General features: G+C 40.3%; 1 protein-coding gene across 2 annotated transcripts in view; it reads left to right on the forward strand.

The window, feature by feature from the left end:
* The window catches only part of ZFPM2 (zinc finger protein, FOG family member 2), a 317,200-nt gene extending 301,147 nt beyond the window's left edge, over positions 1 to 16,053 (forward strand). Inside the window, exons 5-7 of one of the 2 annotated variants that reach the window (XM_063327382.1) lie at positions 3,178 to 3,384; positions 7,744 to 7,968; positions 11,147 to 16,053. In XM_063327382.1, the coding sequence (XP_063183452.1) occupies positions 3,178 to 3,384; positions 7,744 to 7,968; positions 11,147 to 13,638 (2,924 nt within the window). In that variant the 3' untranslated portion in view covers positions 13,639 to 16,053. The remainder of the gene's footprint in view (positions 1 to 3,177; positions 3,385 to 7,743; positions 7,969 to 11,146) is intronic. The other variant, XM_063327381.1, reaches the window with a different exon arrangement.
* Positions 16,054 to 17,545: the final 1,492 nt, after the last annotated feature.

The raw sequence follows: 17,545 nt of genomic DNA on the forward strand, positions 1-17,545 counted from the left end.
ACCCCCATAAGCTTTTTCTGACAAAAGGAACAGCTGGTTAAAAAATTTCAAGGCAGCTTAGTCAGAACTTCATCTTATGTAAATAACAGGCCTTTACGTTCCATTATGAAATCTTCATGTCTTGCAAATAGTTCAAGCAAACATCTTCCTGTCACCTTCTCTGTGGCCACCAATACTTGGCAAAGACTATGTAGGGACATCCTTATTATCCTTTTGAAGATCTGACGTTAACACCACCCTTTATGAGAAGATGTTGTGCTCCTGGGAAATCACTGGGTATACGTTAGTTGTGTCTTAGCTTGTAGAAGTGTTTATGGGAAGCAAGAACTTTTTTCCTGTTTTGTAACCACTACCTGTAAGGAGGCCCTGATCCCTGACAAGGGTGTCTAGACAGTGTAATAATTCATGTGATAGTCATGATTGGAACTTCCGATTAAATTTGGAAGCCTCTGCCAGGTTCTCTGCACTCCATTTTCCTGTCTGTACAGTAGAAGGCTCACAGAAGACTGCTCTTCCGCTGTTTTCCCACTGTGCATGAAGGCCAGCGTATTTGCATTCACTGCATTTAAGTGGAATAAAGCTGTTTGCATCTTTAAAAGAGCAGGTATTGCCTTACCCTGTGCAACCAAGCACAGAAGGGGACAAGAGGGGACTGTACTGTGTCCTCTCTGTGTGGGTGAATATTGCTGCAGAGGTGGTATACTGCGTTTCCAGTAGCTGGAAGCGTGCAGCATTTGGGAGTTCATCTGGGGATTTAACTTAACATGATATCATGTACTGATGAAAACACAAACATATATGTCATGATCACTTAAATGCCTCATTTTCTATAGTGTGGGATGAAAGAAAACAAAATAACAATGTAATTCTTGGATCTGAACCCAGCTGGGCTGATGGTTTGCATTCAAACGCAGGAATGGATTAAACGCCTGTAGTTCTGGTTTCCTTTAATAAGCCAAGCTAGAGATTGTTGTGCTTCCAAAGCTGTCGCACATCCCACTCGGCTGTGCCTGCCATAGGTGTGACAGCCTCCAGGAGCTGGGTGGCGCAGGCAGCAGAGGTCACTGCTCGCTTCAGCTGTCCGAGTTTAATCTGCTGCTGGACATGAGTCAACACCCTGAGGAGCTCTGACACCAGGAGACTGAGTCAGCCTTTTAGCTGATCCAGACCGATTGCAGCTGGAGACCCAGTAATCAACTGCACTTTCTTTTTTTTTCCCCTCCCAAGGGTACAGCATGTCGAGATGTTTGCTGGGATAGAGAAAGTCTCAGTCGGTTCTTCTGCAGTGACTCATTTTTATATTATTAAGAAATCCAGCGAATAATACAGTCTAGGAAGAGCTCTTATTCTGTACTAAAATGTACTAAAATATGTTGGCTGATTATTGCACCTTTTTATATGAACAGAATAGAAGTGCATGTTAATAACGAAAATCCTGTTCCTTCCAGAAAATGAACTGTGTGGTGTTTGCAGCGAGAGTACCCAGTTTCACGTTCTCAAACTGCAGCGTGTGGATCATGTACTTTTATCTACGAGGTTATTAAGTATGCTTTAGGAATTTAGCCTGGTTCACTCATGAACAGGTTTTATACCACTTCAACTCTGAAGACTTCCGTATGTTTATTCCTGACGTATATTGGGCAATAAGTCAGACTGTACTTCTCAGATATTTGAATTCCTGCTTGGGCATTAGAATTCTGCATTTGTAGATGTTTATGGTACTATCTTCCTATTTCATCTGCTTATTCTCTAGAGGAAATTACTCAGATTTGCACCATTTAACACTGTACTTTCGGAGGGTAGTAAACCTTAGTATGCTTTGGTCCTATTATGGTAAATTGTTTGTAAACTTTTGAGCCACCTTCAACTGCTGTGTTACTGAAGGGTAAATACAAAGACACTTTTCTGCTTTGAAACTTTTACACCACTTTGAGGTCTGGAAGCTTAGCTTTATTTTTCCACTGAAACACATTGTCACTGATGCTGTTTTGTTTGCTCATCTTTGAAAGCTAATAGACTGGTTTAATTAATTGTCCAAGATTTCTCTAAAACAATGTCCTAATTCTTCCATTTAGCTGTGGCATATCATACACTGTTGTTATCTCTTCTACCAGATTTTTGCAACAAGTTGTTTTAAAACTATAATCTCTTTGAGGGGAAAAAAATGAAGTGCAGTTGAAAAGGCAGTTATGCCGAAAGATAAACACAGCAATATTACTTATCAAAACGAGTACAGTTTTTGCTTGCCTAATGAATACAACATATAGCTTTTTCTATATATACAAAACCTGAGGAAAAAAAAGCTTTATAACATATAAAGTATGCAACATTATTTCAGGCATAACTGCATTGGATATGTATCTAGGCCTGAGAGTGTAGATAACACAATATAAGTGCTTTGCCTGTCTAAACATGTTAAATAAATGAGCATTCACTATCGCATTCAAATACATTAGTAGATGTACTCGCATAGTTAATTTTCTTTTTAATGCACTACACGTGACATTTGCAGCACAGAGCTATAGTGTATCTTACTGTTTGATGAAAGTTCTTCCACCTCCCCCCCCTTTTAAACAAACCTTTATTTGAATAAGCCTTTATGAAACAGATCTTTGGCATATCTTCTTTTCAGGAAGTTCAGTCAGTGTAAGCAGAGATAAAGCAGTCATGTTACGAAGAATATTACATAAGGGAGGATTTTTCAGAGAAAGAGGGTGGCAAACATAAGGGAGGGGAAGAACGCCCTTAAGAGGAAATCTGATTTCTTTCTTGCAGCTGTTTGGCTTTATTGTGCTGTGATTTGATATTCAAAATAAAACAAACTTGGAGTTACGAAAAAATATGGGAAGTTGGGTGAAAAGTAATGAATAGAAAAGTGCCTTATAAAATATTTTCACCTACATCTTGATTTTTGTAGTGCTGGCCTTTCAGGAGACAAAATGAAAAATTCAGATGAATATTCATGCTGCATATAATTAGGAAAAGTATCCCCAAACTGTTATACACTGAAAATTCCTATGTTGATAGGAGGAAGATGGTAAAGTGAAAATTATTTGCCTCTTTACCTTGAACAAACCATCAAAATATAAAAAAGAGTGTGAAGATATGGCACCGATGTTTTAAGTTCTGGAATCTGATATCGTCAATTAAATCTTTCTGCTTTTATGTTTCCTGTAGGAGGGCAGCTTTGGTGTACCACGACCAAGGCCATCTCAGAGGGTGAAGAGCTGATTGCCTTTGTTGTAGATTTTGACTCAAGGCTGCAAGCTGCTAGTCAGATGACTCTCACAGAAGGGATGTATCCCGCACGCCTGCTGGACTCAATACAATTGCTCCCTCAACAAGCTGCAATGGCATCTATTTTGCCTACGGCTATTGTGAACAGTAAGTGATGAATACTATTCTCTGGCGTTTTTTTTTTTGAAACAGCAGTACTTTAAGGCACGTATGAAGACCTAATACAGCGATAGTGAATTCAAGACCACAGAAACCGCACGAATTAAACCCCACAGCTCGAAGTCTGCTTTTGTTCCCCCATCATCTCAGATGAACTCGCAGACATCAGAGGAAGAAGAGCAGTCTGGCAGCCGGGTTCTTCACGAGCCTCACCCGCAGTACCTGACCTGCCCTCGTGTGGAGGTTCTGTGATCTGCTCCCACAGGCAATAGGATCAGAAACTGTTAAAGTAGATCAGATAGGCCTCTAAGCTCACAAAGTCCGGCCTCTGATGCTCAAGTAAGCTTGTTGCTTACAGCTGCAGCTTCTAGTAATAATTCATGATGGTCAATGGAAAGGAAGAGTACATCTCTTCAGTGGCAGTTTCAAAATGCAGTGGAGATCATGCCTAATAGCAACCTTGTTTTATTGTAGTATCTCCACTCAATGTGGCCACCAAAGAAAGTTTTTGCATCCTCTGGACGTTGACAGACCCTATCATGGACAAAATACAACATTTAGTTAAGTGCTGTCCTTAAAAGAGGAGGGACATGAGTACACAATAAATCAGTTCCTGAACTGGGACTAGTCAGCTTGAATTATATTTAATTTCTTTAACTTTTTCTTATTACTGCTTTTTACCTTTATACAGTTCCTCATCCTCCTAAGTACTTTTCAAATATCTTACCTGTTACCATGGTCCTCCCCAGTCATCACTTAGACCTGTTGCACATCCTTAGCTCTCAGCGCTTTGTAAGCCTGTCCATTTAGACCCAATGTTGGAGCACTCCCCCATGCTTCTCGTGGTTTGTAGGTATTGTAAGTAGATCCAGTGAACTACTGAATACAGTATTTAAGATGTGAATGCACATGCAGGCACATGATCTGCTACTCAGGCTTACACCAAGTAACACAGTGTCTTGAACAGTCACACCATCTTCAAGCTCTTCGGACAGGACTAGTTAAAATGTAACACCTTTCATTCTGTTTGTAATCGCTTATTTTCTGGGTAAACAATTGTGATAGCTACACATTTATTGTTAGTCTATTTTAAAAGATAAAGCTTAAAATGTCCAAGTCATCCAAGTCCTCCCTTCCAGAGAGTGAGTTGGCAGCAACCGCGAGCCCTGTAGCTAAGCACATTCATTTTTACCCTAGCAGCGGGGCTGCTGTGAGCTGACATACCTGTTCACAGAACCAGCAATTAGCACCATGCAGGACCTTTCCAAAAGAAGGTGTCAGAAGCCCCTAAAATGGACCACCACAGTTAGAGCAGACCAATGTTTATAGCCAACAGCTGCAAGGGAGCCACCAGGGAGAGAGTTATGTAGCCTAAAAGGCAACCACTTATTCACAGCTTGTTTCAATTGAGGATATATTTTTGTGCGGATCTACTTGAGGCCAACTCTGGGCTTTGGCAAAGTCAAATTTCTACAGCATCAAGTTTCTGGAAACACCTTTGCTGCCAACACTGCCTTTTGCAGAGCCCTGGAAAGCCGCACTGATCATTGCTACTTCTGCTGCTAAGAGGAGTCTTTAAGTTTACGGTGCATCAGCCCTTGCTATACGGGCTTAGCAGCAACTCGAAGTAACCTCTGCACTCTTAACTCCAGGAGTCTGCTAAAGTAACAAGTCCCACTGTCCAGAACTTTCACCCCCCGTGGTTCTGACTCTGTGTCCGACCAGATGGGGGTGTTGCCACATTTCATGGTTGAATTGGTGAAATTCAGTTTCTTCGGTAAAGTCCCAAGCCATATGTGAGCCTAGTAGTATGTTGAATGCACCTCTAGATTTGTAGTGAGACATCTCTTTTTCTAGATCTTTGAAAAAAGATTCCGTTTCTGGAAAAATTTAGTGTTGTAGGTTTTTTTTTTTATATGTTTCCTAACATTTTTTATTAGAAAAATCAAAACTAGAATATCACCTTTGGCTCATTCAGCTTTAACTTGAATGTTTCATTTCCTGAATTGATCCGCTGAAATATTTGGAAACTATCCGTTGAAACAAATTGGAACGTTTTGTTTTTAAAGAATTAAGACATTAACTACAAGTGGCTTTTGTCTATTTTGCATCCCTTTAGGGGAATAATAGTTTCAGATCCCATCCCTATACATTGTTCTCCCTGGAATTCCATTCTCTCGCCATGCAAAACTCCTCAAATGCATTTCGTCTGCATGGCATGTCATGGGAGTCACATATTCACCATGCATAACTGGAGCTACAGACTGTCCAGGCCATCTCGCCCGTAAGAAATAAAGAGATGTCTGGAAGTAAATCATAAAGATAAACAGAAAGTTCAATTCTGTGATGGAATGCAGTCAAATGAATTCAAATAGGACATGTTGCCCATATCAAAATTCCCTATTACTACTTGTGGACTTTCTCTTCTGTGGAAACCTCAACAGTTCAACTTTTTTAAACCATTTGAAGCCAGAAACAAACACTGAAATGTCAGCTTTCACGAGATGAACATTTCAAATGATGTAAACTGTCTCAGTAATGTTTTAATAGAGGTATATACTGCAATACTAACTGTTCTATTACATTTCTGTGTCTTAAATTCATGCCTAATTATTCAGTGGCAAAGGGAAAAATAGAAACTGGTAGTGGTGAAAATATTTTATGCAAATTCATGAGCAGAAAAATAGACAATCATTAGCAATGCAGTCAGAGAAGCAAACTAAGCAATGTACATTTTGGCTGCATTTGTAAATATTTAACAAATAAAAGACTTACCCATTTCAGTGGGTTGGAGTGTTCAACTTTGTTCACCCAAAAGAATTGCAACAGAGCAGTTGTCCGATATACCTCAGTATTTGAAATTAAACATAAATTGTTATGAATGATAATGAATTGCATCATCAGATCTACACGACATATTTTCAGAGCGGCCAGCCATTCTTCAAGACTAAGTTAATTACAATCCCTAGCAGTTTTTTGCATTCTGAAGTCAGTGGAAGTTTTGATGTTGACCAAGATGTCTTTTGATGTTGACTGCAGTTGCTCATTCTCTGATCCTGAGGTCCACTGGCACAGTCTAGCTGCACTCAAAATTTTATCCTCTCTTAGCCTCAAAAACAGGCGAGAAGCATCCAGACCAGTTGCAAGGAATGATCCTAGGCCCATGGTAACTCCTGAACTGTATGCAGGAATGGGGAAGGTGTTAATTGACTTAAGCCAAAAGTGTGGGAGGGAGCGTTCTCGTGATTCAGTGATATAAACAAGAAGTTCCAGTGCTCTAGTCTGGACCCTGTCATTTTTAATTTATTAGTGTAGATGTACCCTAAAGGACTGGATTTTTTTCCTTGTTCTTACTGATAGGATGACAAGTTCAGCTTTCAGAAAGATCAAACAGGTCTTTTGTCCTTCTGAGACAGATACACAACATGTACTGTGTAGGTATCCTTCTGACAGGATATTGACAACCAAATACCTGTTTGCTTTGTGTAAATTCATTATTACCCTTCACATGAGTAAAGTGTGTAGCCTTCAGTACATGATCAAAATATCTACTCCCTCTGCTGCTGGGAAGCACTCTGTGCAATCTCCGCATTGTCTTCCCCTCAGAGAGGATGCTGACACTTTGGGATAGAAGACAATGAAAAATTCGTAGCAAATATCCCTTTTGCATAGTGCAAAGTGGAACAGCAACAATTTACCAAAAAACAAGATGACAAAAGTACATTAGAAATTTTAATTTCTGACAGTAATAACAACAGGAACCCAGGAAATAAACCTGCTGCTTAGTATATTACATTCGATACTGTAGGGTCTTACGGAAATGTAATCCAGTCTGGCGTCCTGGTTATCAGAGCAACAGGATTTTACAGTAATAACTGCATAAGCATTCTGAAAATATGCATTCCTCAGAATGATCTGCAATTAGCACTCAAAAATTCCAAAACCCAATGCTGGAAAGACTTGTGCACACAGGAAAAAAAAGTACAATTGAAAGATATCACCTATTGAGTAGTGATGTATTGGAAATACAGCTTAGTTCTTGATTTACTACTGCATATTCATAACAATTAATTTACTTTCATTTTTAAAATACTGACGTACCTAAAACTTCTAGTTGGTGTTTTATATTAACTATTTTTAAAATCTCCTTTTGAAAGAAACAGCTGTTTCCCACGTTCAGTCTCTCACCTGCAAGTGACATTTTAATAAACCCATGGCTCTGTTTTCAATATTTTATTAAATAAGCATGCATTTAATGGGGAAGTGAGGGGAATTAATCGAGCTGTGTTAATTGGTTGGCACTGAGTGCACCATGGCTAACATGCACTTGGTTATATTTGCTTGTAGAGGACATATTCCCTTGCAAATCCTGTGGCATTTGGTATCGAAGCGAGCGGAACCTGCAGGCCCATCTCATGTACTACTGCAGTGGGAGGCAAAGAGAGGGGCCTCAGCTGTCAGAGGAGAATGAAGATAGTGCTCAGCAGATATCCAGCGTCTGCCCCTTTCCGCAGTGCACCAAAAGTTTTTCTAATGCAAGAGCACTGGAAATGCACCTAAATTCTCACAGTGGTAAGTACCATGTATTTTCCTGTATCGTCTTCTAGATTTAGCTTTTTGAAGAATTCTCACTATAGACATCCAGTACATCAATGTCTCTCCAAATATGTGCAAGCATTGGGTGCAGATGCTACCAAAATATCAACAGTTTCTGACCTGTGTTCTACACCAAGCACCTCTCTCAGGTAACCAGTGTCATTTCTCTTATCTACTAATCCTCATTTGAATGCTGTCTCTCTCTTAATGTGTATATACACACGTGCAGGCAGCATTTCTTTACTGGTGAAGGTAAGCTCAGCAATACAGACACAGTTAGACTGCTGCTGCTTGGTCTCTGAGAGATTCAATGAGTTATTTCAGGATTCCATCCACCAAACGTGAGTCTGCTCAACTACGATCTCTACCTACCCTGTTTTGATGCTCAGCGGAGAAATACACACCACCAGAGAGCAAGTCCTTCTGAAATAAGATCTTGGGGTCCTAGAGTAGGCTTCTGTGTGCTTTTCCCAGGACGCTTGTTTCATAAAAACTTTTTGTTTCATAACAATATTCTTTTCTCTCCTTATAAATATAAAATGAGGATGGTTTTTTCCTTTGTCCATGTTGTTAAAATTATAATATTAGATACATGGAAAGTAGGATTACAAAGTTCCTGAGATTACAGATCTGGAACTCATCAGGAATCTTGTCTCCCTCCCTGAAGGTCCTTTGAGTGTGCTGTTTGAATTTGTTTTGAATTAGGTCTGGAAACATAAGTTACGAGTTTCATTAGCAGAAAAAATCTACAAATAAGACAGACTGCCGTGTCAGGTATGGGCGTGTTGGCTGTCCAGTGTACAGAACTGTGTCTGGAAAGAGACAAGGGCCCTACAGGAGTTCCTGATCCTTCTGTTAAATGGATGAAGTCTAAAGGACACTAATGTGTGCTTTGTTCACAGAAGGAAGCCTTATTCGGCTGCAGTGTAAAACCTCCTGGGGCAGTGGGAGTCTACTCTGTGGACTTGGTGTAGTGAAAAATGTTCCTCTGATACTTGAGCAGCAGTTACAAGTCTAGAAGGCATTGTGTTGCCTTGGAGGAGTTTGGTAGCCCCCAGAACAGGACTAGAAGAGTGCCGAGTGAGCAACTTCCTTATATAGACAACACAGACACTTAGCCATTCATGTAGAGGTCAGATCATTTTGTGTTTCCAGATCTTAACTTTGAATATCAGGCTGTTGCCATTTTCTGTCTGTTGCCTAGCAAATATTTCACTGTTCAGTGAACCAGCGGAACAGTAGGAACAACTTCAACAGGAGCAGTTGAACAAAAGCGTGTCTTACAGCCTAGTAATTAAAACCAGGTACCCTTGAAACATAACAAATTCATTTCTCCCCAAGCAGAGGAAAATTCTGGAATCTTAGCCATTGTGTAAAAGGGTTGCTTCAGCTCTTTGCATTTAAGCGACGTACCATTGGCGTAGGTGTCAAGGGGGTTTTCAGCCATGAGCTGTGAGTGTCCATGTCTTCTTGCAATCTAGAGATAAGCATCTATGTTCCTTGAAAGACACAGGTCTGAGATCCTGCTGCATTTCCATTAAAAATCTTTAGGTATTTCTTAGGTCAGAGGCTAACATCAGGCCTTCCCCTTCTTTTTGGTCATAAACCAGTCAGTTCAGTCATTCTTTCTCTCCTTCAGATCCAGTCCATCTTTATTTTTCTATACAGATTATCACAAGTTATAACAGCTTCTGCAGTAGGAATGAAACATTCCTTTTGCAAATGCCCTGTAAGCTAGTGCCGTGTTTTCTTTAACTTGTTACCATTCCCGCTGGGGGCTGTAGCAGACCCACACCACTGGAGCATGGAGCCCCAGCTGAAATGCAAAGTCTTTAGAGACACTCCACTGTGACTGTCACATGCTGTGGAAGCATATGCAACACCATCTCATGGCAGTGGAGGAGCTAAAGCTTGGTATGCCCTCCTGCTGAAAAAGTGCCTGACAGGGAGCAAGCGCTGATTGAAGTGCCGTGTATCTCCTCAGCTCCCTTCTGGCCTCTGAGGCTGAGAAGAGTTCCAATTTAAATGTCGCTGACAACTGTGGGAGTCACTGATGCTAGGGGAGAAGTGAGGACCTCCAGATACAACAGAATGGCTTCCCACAGACTGAGCCACAATGTTCTTACAGGTTTATATTGTCCAACTACCACGAATCTAGTTTGCCTGACCAAGGCATGGTATATGTGTTTGTGTATGTGTGTGTGTAGACAGAAGAAATATCCATTTTAGATTCCAAATATCATCCCTACCAATATTTTTTCAGCATTTTTATTGCTTAACAGGTAGTTAGAATCTATGTTGTTGTAGTAGAAAATTTGGGCTTATCTCTTTTTAAAGCCTTCTCACTTTCAAAATACCACGGAACATGTTTTTTTTTTTTGTTTCAGCAGTGACTGTAATATGGCTTTGAATGTACTATTCTTAATGGGAAAGGCGTAGTGATTTCATGAGGAAAAGGTGGTGTATTATAGCAGTAGATGCCTACAACCATTAGACGTGGAAGATAAAGTATGGGTGAAGCCGTGTCTTACTCCTCCTCCCTTCACAATGAACACAACTCATCAGTCCTTTCTGATGAGGATAGTTCTGTATCCTGTTGCTACACAACAGCAAACTCATGCAGGCAAAGAGCTGAGCATCAATAATGCTCAAAGTGCTACTTCTGCTCTGTCTGTGGCTTTCAGACACTGAGTTTGAGGGCTGTACCTCAAACCACATCATGACCTTGAACCTCTTGACCTTGATGTGCTTTTTGGGCATTCAGAATTACCAGTGATTGTGTATGGGGAACATTATGTTTCTTGGGGAACATTATGTTTCTTTTAGTTAAAACTGTAATTTATAAGACCATTTAGATTAAGTCCAGTCTATTTTTATCCTTTCCCTTGTTCTTTCTTTCCCTTTGTCTCTGCTGAATGCAGGCAGATGCTAAGGCTCCCCAAAGCAGAGCAGAAGTCTGGGAATATCCTCTAGCCGTTTGAGGAAAGAAATTCTGAACCAATTCAAGCATTTTCAGGGTGATTAATACCATCCCATCAGAAGAAAATTAGTTGTTCTCACTGTGCTTGTACCTTCTGTGCAACTGATGTTCTGGTATACTTCACGAAGGGCAAAATAGTCATCTTATTTTGTATTTCACTTGTCTTTTCTATAGGAGTGAAAATGGAAGAATTTCTCCCACCCGGTGCTAGTTTGAAATGCACAGTTTGTACTTACACTGCAGACTCGGTGATTAACTTTCATCAGCACCTGTTCTCGCATCTTACTCAAGCTGCCTTTAGATGCAATCACTGCCATTTTGGCTTCCAAACTCAGAGGGAGCTACTGCAGCACCAAGAGTTACATGTCTCTGGCAACAAGATTCAGAGAGAAAGTGACATTGAACACTCTCCAAGTGGAAACGAAGAAGGTTTACAGCCTGCAACGGACCTGTTGAGCAGAAATGATGTTCCCCAAAGCCAAAAGACCATGCAGACTAAAGATGCAAGTTCTGATACAGAGCTTGATAAATGTGACAAAAAGGCTCCACTTTTCCTCCCAAACCAGAGGCCAGAAACCCAGCCTGCAACAAATAAGCAGAGTTTTTCATACACTAAAATAAAATCTGAACCATCCAGTCCAAGACTTGCTTCATCGCCAGTTCAGCCTAATATTGGTCCTTCTTTCCCAATGGGACCTTTTCTTTCCCAGTTTGCTTTTCCTCAAGACATCACTGTGGTTCCTCAGGCTTCAGAGATATTAGCCAAAATGTCTGAACTGGTCCATCGAAGACTGAGGCATGGAAGTAGCAATTATCCTCCTGTAATTTACAGTCCTCTGATGCCCAAAGGGGCGACATGTTTTGAGTGTAACATAACATTCAATAATTTGGACAACTACTTGGTACACAAAAAGCATTACTGCAGTAGCCGATGGCAGCAGATGGCAAAGTCACCAGATTTTTCCAGTGTTCCAGAAAAAATGCCAGAAGCTGTAAGTCCCAGTAACGGTCAAAGCTCTATAAACATCCTGAATGCAGCTCCTCACACATCAGATCCAGAGAATCAGCTTCTGCAGACATCTTGCATAAACTCTTCCAATGTTTTAGATTTGATCGGGCCAAACAATAAAAGTCATGAAAAAGACTTTACAGCACAATCTAAGAAGTTGTCAACTGCAAGCAATGGGGATGAGAAGATAAACGGAAAACCTTCTGATGTGAAGACTCCCAATGCTCCTTTAGTAGAAGGGGAGAGTGATCCTAACAAGACCACGTGTGAAGCTTGTAATATTACTTTCAGCAGACATGAAACGTACATGGTCCACAAGCAGTATTACTGTGCCACCCGCCACGATCCCCCGCTGAAGAGGTCTGCTTCCAACAAAGTGCCTGCCATGCAGAGAACGATGCGTACCCGGAAGCGAAGGAAGATGTATGAGATGTGCCTGCCAGAGCAAGAGCAAAGGCCACCACTGGTTCAACAGCGATTTCTAGAAGTGGCTAATCTTGGCAATCCTTGCACATCTACTCAAGAGTCAACAGAGGGCGTTGGAGAATGTTACCATCCACGATGTGACATCTTTCCAGGAATAGTCTCAAAGCATCTGGAAACATCGCTGTCTATTAACAAGTGCGTTCCAGTTTCAAAGTGTGATACTCCCCACTCTGCTGTGTCTTGCTTGGAGATGGATGTGCCAATCGATCTCAGTAAAAAATGCTTACCCCCGTCAGAGAGGACGTCCACTTCTCCCAAAAGGCTGCTGGACTACCATGAGTGCACAGTATGCAAGATCAGTTTTAACAAGGTCGAGAACTACCTGGCTCACAAGCAGAATTTTTGCCCTGTCACTGCCCATCAGCGTAATGACCTGGGACAGCTCGACAGTAAGGTGTTTCAAAACCCAGAAAGTGAAAGAAACAGTCCAGATGTCAGTTACGAAAGAAGCATAATCAAATGTGAGAAAAATGGAAACTCGAAACAGTCCTCTCCTAATGGAAACTTATTTTCCACACACTTAGCAACACTTCAAGGACTAAAAGTCTTTAGTGAAGCGGCCCAGCTTATTGCTACAAAAGAAGAAAACAAACATTTGTTTCTTCCACAATGCCTTTACCCTGGAGCAATAAAGAAAGCTAAAGGAGCAGATCAGCTTTCTCCATATTATGGAATAAAGCCAAGTGATTACATTTCTGGTTCTCTCGTCATTCATAATACTGATTTAGATCAAAGCACAAATACAGAAAGTGAATCTCCTAAAGGCCAGGCGCCTTCGAATGGATGTGCTGTGCCGAAGAAAGAGTCTCTTCCGCTATTGCCGAAAAACCGAGGCATGGTAATAGTTAATGGGGGACTAAAACAGGAGGAAAGACCTGCCGCAAACCCACAGCAAGAGAACATTTCCCAGAATCCTCCGCATGAAGATGGGCACAAGTCTCCTTCTTGGATCTCTGAGAATCCCCTAACTGCAAATGAAAATGTCTCTCCAGCAATTCCTACAGCAGAGGAACAGTTGTCTAGTATAGCTAAAGGCGTGAATGGTTCTACCCAGGCCCCAACCAGTGGAAAGTATTGCCGACTGTGTGACATCCAGTTCAACAATCTTTCAAACTTTATAACTCATAAGAAGTTTTATTGCTCGTCACATGCAGCAGAACATGTCAAATGAAACAATCGGTCACCTTTGGTACCTGTGTTTAGCATATTGTTCCATACAGTCTGAAGAAAGCTGTTTGAATTACATCTGGACAATCAGGAGATTTCACTATTGCTGAGTTGAAGACTTAAAGGTGTAATTTCATTACAGTCCATTAGTAAAGTGTATTATTGGTGCCATTTTCAAAAATATTAATTTATTTTACCAGCAGTATTCATAGCTGTAGTTATGTTATTTTTTATTTAAAAACTTTATATTAAAGTCATTTGTAATGTTATTGTATAGTTATTGTGTAGCACATATGGTTTGCACTGTATAGTAGATTTTAAAGAAAATAGTCACAAACAATACAGAAAAGCATTTTAGAAATAGCTTCAAAAGCACTTGTGTATCCTGATTTTTTTTCTTATATGCTGTTGCAGATATATGTATATGCTAAAATATAACCTGCAAAGAAGTTTCAACTATGCTGTAAAGTTCGCCTTAAAATTTCAATTTTTTGAACAATTGGGCTCAGTTTGCACTTTATATTTTAGCAGATACAGTACCTTAGTCATTAGGCTTTGCATTTGTATGTAGCAGTATGTTTCTGTCCACTTTCTTAATCTGAAACGTACGTTAAATGAAGATGGCAATTTTTTTCTTGTATAGTACTTGTATTTTCTTTCGCTGATGCATCTCTGTCTCAATTTTTAAACCTTTGCTGTTAAATGCAATACTTTATAAAGAATGAACAAAATTACTGGAAGCAGTATTGTAAGTAATGAGGTCATATCAATCAGTTTTATCTTTTGAAAGGCACAGTCTAAAACAAAACCCTAAACTCGATGCTGCAATTATGAATCTAATTCATATATAAGATATATTTAAATATAAGAGTAGCAATACTGCAACTGGTGATCACAAAGATAATGTTCTACTTCTGATAGAAATAATTTCTCAACAAATGTTGTTACTATGCATGTATATGGATGGAATAAAATTCCAGATCATTGGAGAAGTTTGGCAGTAATTTCTTTACATTCGTTTTATTTTGCTTTTCAAGGAGGATACAGAGCTCACAAACTACTGTAAAGAAGCTCTTAGGAAGAGGTTATCATTGCCCCCTCTTCCATGGAAGCGAAGTGTTCAAAGGGAAGATGAGAACGAAGAATGCCTCCACTTTGAGGGAATCTTTGCTGGCAGGTCACTAGCACAACTAAGTCCAAGATAACTTAGAAAACTGACACTTAAAATATGAAGGTCTGAAACCAGGAAGGCTGTTCTCTTTATTGGAGCTAAAGAAGACATACTTCCCTGACAGTACCTCCGTATGTCAAAATCAGTAGAACGGTCTGCTTCATAACACCTCTGGTATGATTCTTTATGTGTTCAGTGGTCTTATACGATAAACGGTAACATTCATTTAAATAGAACAGCAGTTTGCTCCACTAATTCAATGTGGAAAAATTATCCAGTAGTTTATGTTATATTAAAATCTCAACAGATTTGAAGATTATCCACCATACAAGATTGTTTTAAAGAACTGTTTATATGTGGTGTGAAAAGAAACTAATTCTGAAACATCTACATGCGTAGACAAAAACTTTTAGGTGAAGCGGGTCAGTGAGGCACAGGTAGTGTGAGTTACAGTTGCTGAGCTCTAGGGGTGTATTTAGACCACGAGAAAATAAAGGAGAATATCAGGGTTAAAGGGAGTACCTGGCTGAAAAGCGGTGCCAAAAGGGAAAAGCCTTATCACAAAACATTTCTGATCTGGAAATGCTGAGGGTACCGGATATATTCCAGAGGTAAATTAAAGCCTCCATTATATTCTTCCCACTGGCTTGTCCAATTGCTTTCACATGACGGAAAATACCTGGTAGCGTTTTCTCTTTATAAATCTCCTGTTTGGTTGACCGGTCCCATTTTTACAAGTTCAAAACAAGCACAACCTGTTCATCTGTGCGTACAGAGGTACTCAATTTTATACACATTTTACACGTATTACTTACTTCACTGGGGCACCTAGCAACTCTGACATGTGCTAAACCCCAAATTTTTACCATCACGCTCTCTGAAAGTAAAACTTTACACTAGCTAGGAGGGTAGCAAATATAAATTGCTGACATTTGATTTCTTACACATTTGTTAAAGCTAGAAACCTTTAAATTAGCTCTCCCATAGCTGGGCTCAGGAAGCATCCTTTCCCATAACTTAGACACTATTTTCCACTTTTTCACTTTCTTTGGTGCTCCCATTTTTTAATTTGCTCATTTGAAATAAGAACGTAAACACTTTGGCCAGCCAGGAATCTCTCTCATCTCTTAAACCAGTTTGCAGGATACTGGCCTAATCTCCACTGGGATCTTTAAGCACATCTACGTTGTAAGTCGTAAGTATTGTTTACAGGAATAAACTACTTAAACCTGTTTTCTGACCAAGTGATTATTTGTATTCTCTTCAGATTATATCTGTGCGTGTGTTCAAGCTGATAATAGGACAGGTAGACTGCCTCTTGCTGAAAAAGTCTCTTGAATATAGACTCTTCCCTAGTTCTGCTTTTAGGTTTCTGTAGGTTTATTAATTATTTATCAAATCACCTATGCAAAGAGAGTCCATCCTTAGTGAGTCTTTGACACCTGGATCTCAGCAGGAAGCAGAGCGCCTCGGTTAAATGGTTTGGATCCGCTAATCCCTGTCAGCTGGAGTCAGTGCATAGACCTTTGGGGCTATCCAGTGGAGATGAATAGCTCAACAAAAGGCTTTAAAATATTTCTTGGGTTTAGGATACAAGAAATAAATTTTCTCCACATGAAGGCAGGATATTTAGAAGAGCCGATTCCTGCCTGACTCCCCGTGTACCGATTGCCTGGCGGGTTTTGCGTTTAAACTTTTTGGCTTTTTAAGGAAAATTTCCTTATTCACAAAACGTCCCGTCCACATGCAGTGCTTAGAACGAATGTTGTAGCCCCATCCCTGTCTGCCTCATTTATTTGTATCCTAAAATTCAGACTTTGAAAGGCTGTTGTGAGTCCCCATTCATATCACAATTTTCACACATTTGTCATGCGTCTCTCACGTCGCCAGCTGAATTTTTTACGTGATAGTGATTTTTTTCATTGTAACCATAAATCAGGTGGACGTGCCTAATGCAAACAGTAAAGGGTATTGGTAGAAGCTGATGTCTGTTTGTCTTGAATTAATTGTAATAACGTTAGGATCCTGGTGACCTCTTCTCATTGCTACAAATAATCATAAAACTACATCACTTATATTTGCTGTGGATCCACACTGCTAACTTTCCCAGTCTCTCGTTTCTACCAGTTAACTACTGACTACATCCATGGTCTGACACCGTCCACAGGAATGTAGTGGTCACGTCCCAGACACAATCTGAGAGGATGTATAAAGTGATTGCTGCCATGTACGGTAAATACTGTAACACTGAGAAATGCAGAAGGAAGAAAATAAGAATTAATAAAATATTGATGTAGAAATTAAAAAATGAAATCAAAGCCAGAACCACCATGAAGATGAGGTGGAGGTGGGCTGATTCATTTCTCTGAATGTACATAAGCTATGAATCAGAACCCATTCTAAAAAGGTGGAGCTGAGGTGGAGTTCTGAACAGCCTGGAAAACCTGGCTTAAAGAAAATTTCATGGTGAGTACAATGGAAGAAGGGTGGTGTGGGATAATCTCATTGAGGGGCAGAGCTGATGAGGAAAAAGGGAATCGCCACTTTGTTAATCCGGAGCGTGCGGTATGGTTATGCTGATGGCTGCAGAAGGATGCAGTGACAAGGCGTCATCACTACAAAAACACTGCCCATCCCAGGAGGCCTGTTGAGAGAGGCTAAAACACTGATGAGACAAAATCCTGGGAGGGTCACTCCCAAATGCTGAGTATTGCCAGCGCAAAGATTCGGGCTCCTGGTG

The sequence above is a fragment of the Chroicocephalus ridibundus genome, chromosome 2 (genome assembly GCF_963924245.1).
Source record: "Chroicocephalus ridibundus chromosome 2, bChrRid1.1, whole genome shotgun sequence".
Taxonomy (NCBI): Eukaryota; Metazoa; Chordata; class Aves; order Charadriiformes; family Laridae; genus Chroicocephalus; species Chroicocephalus ridibundus.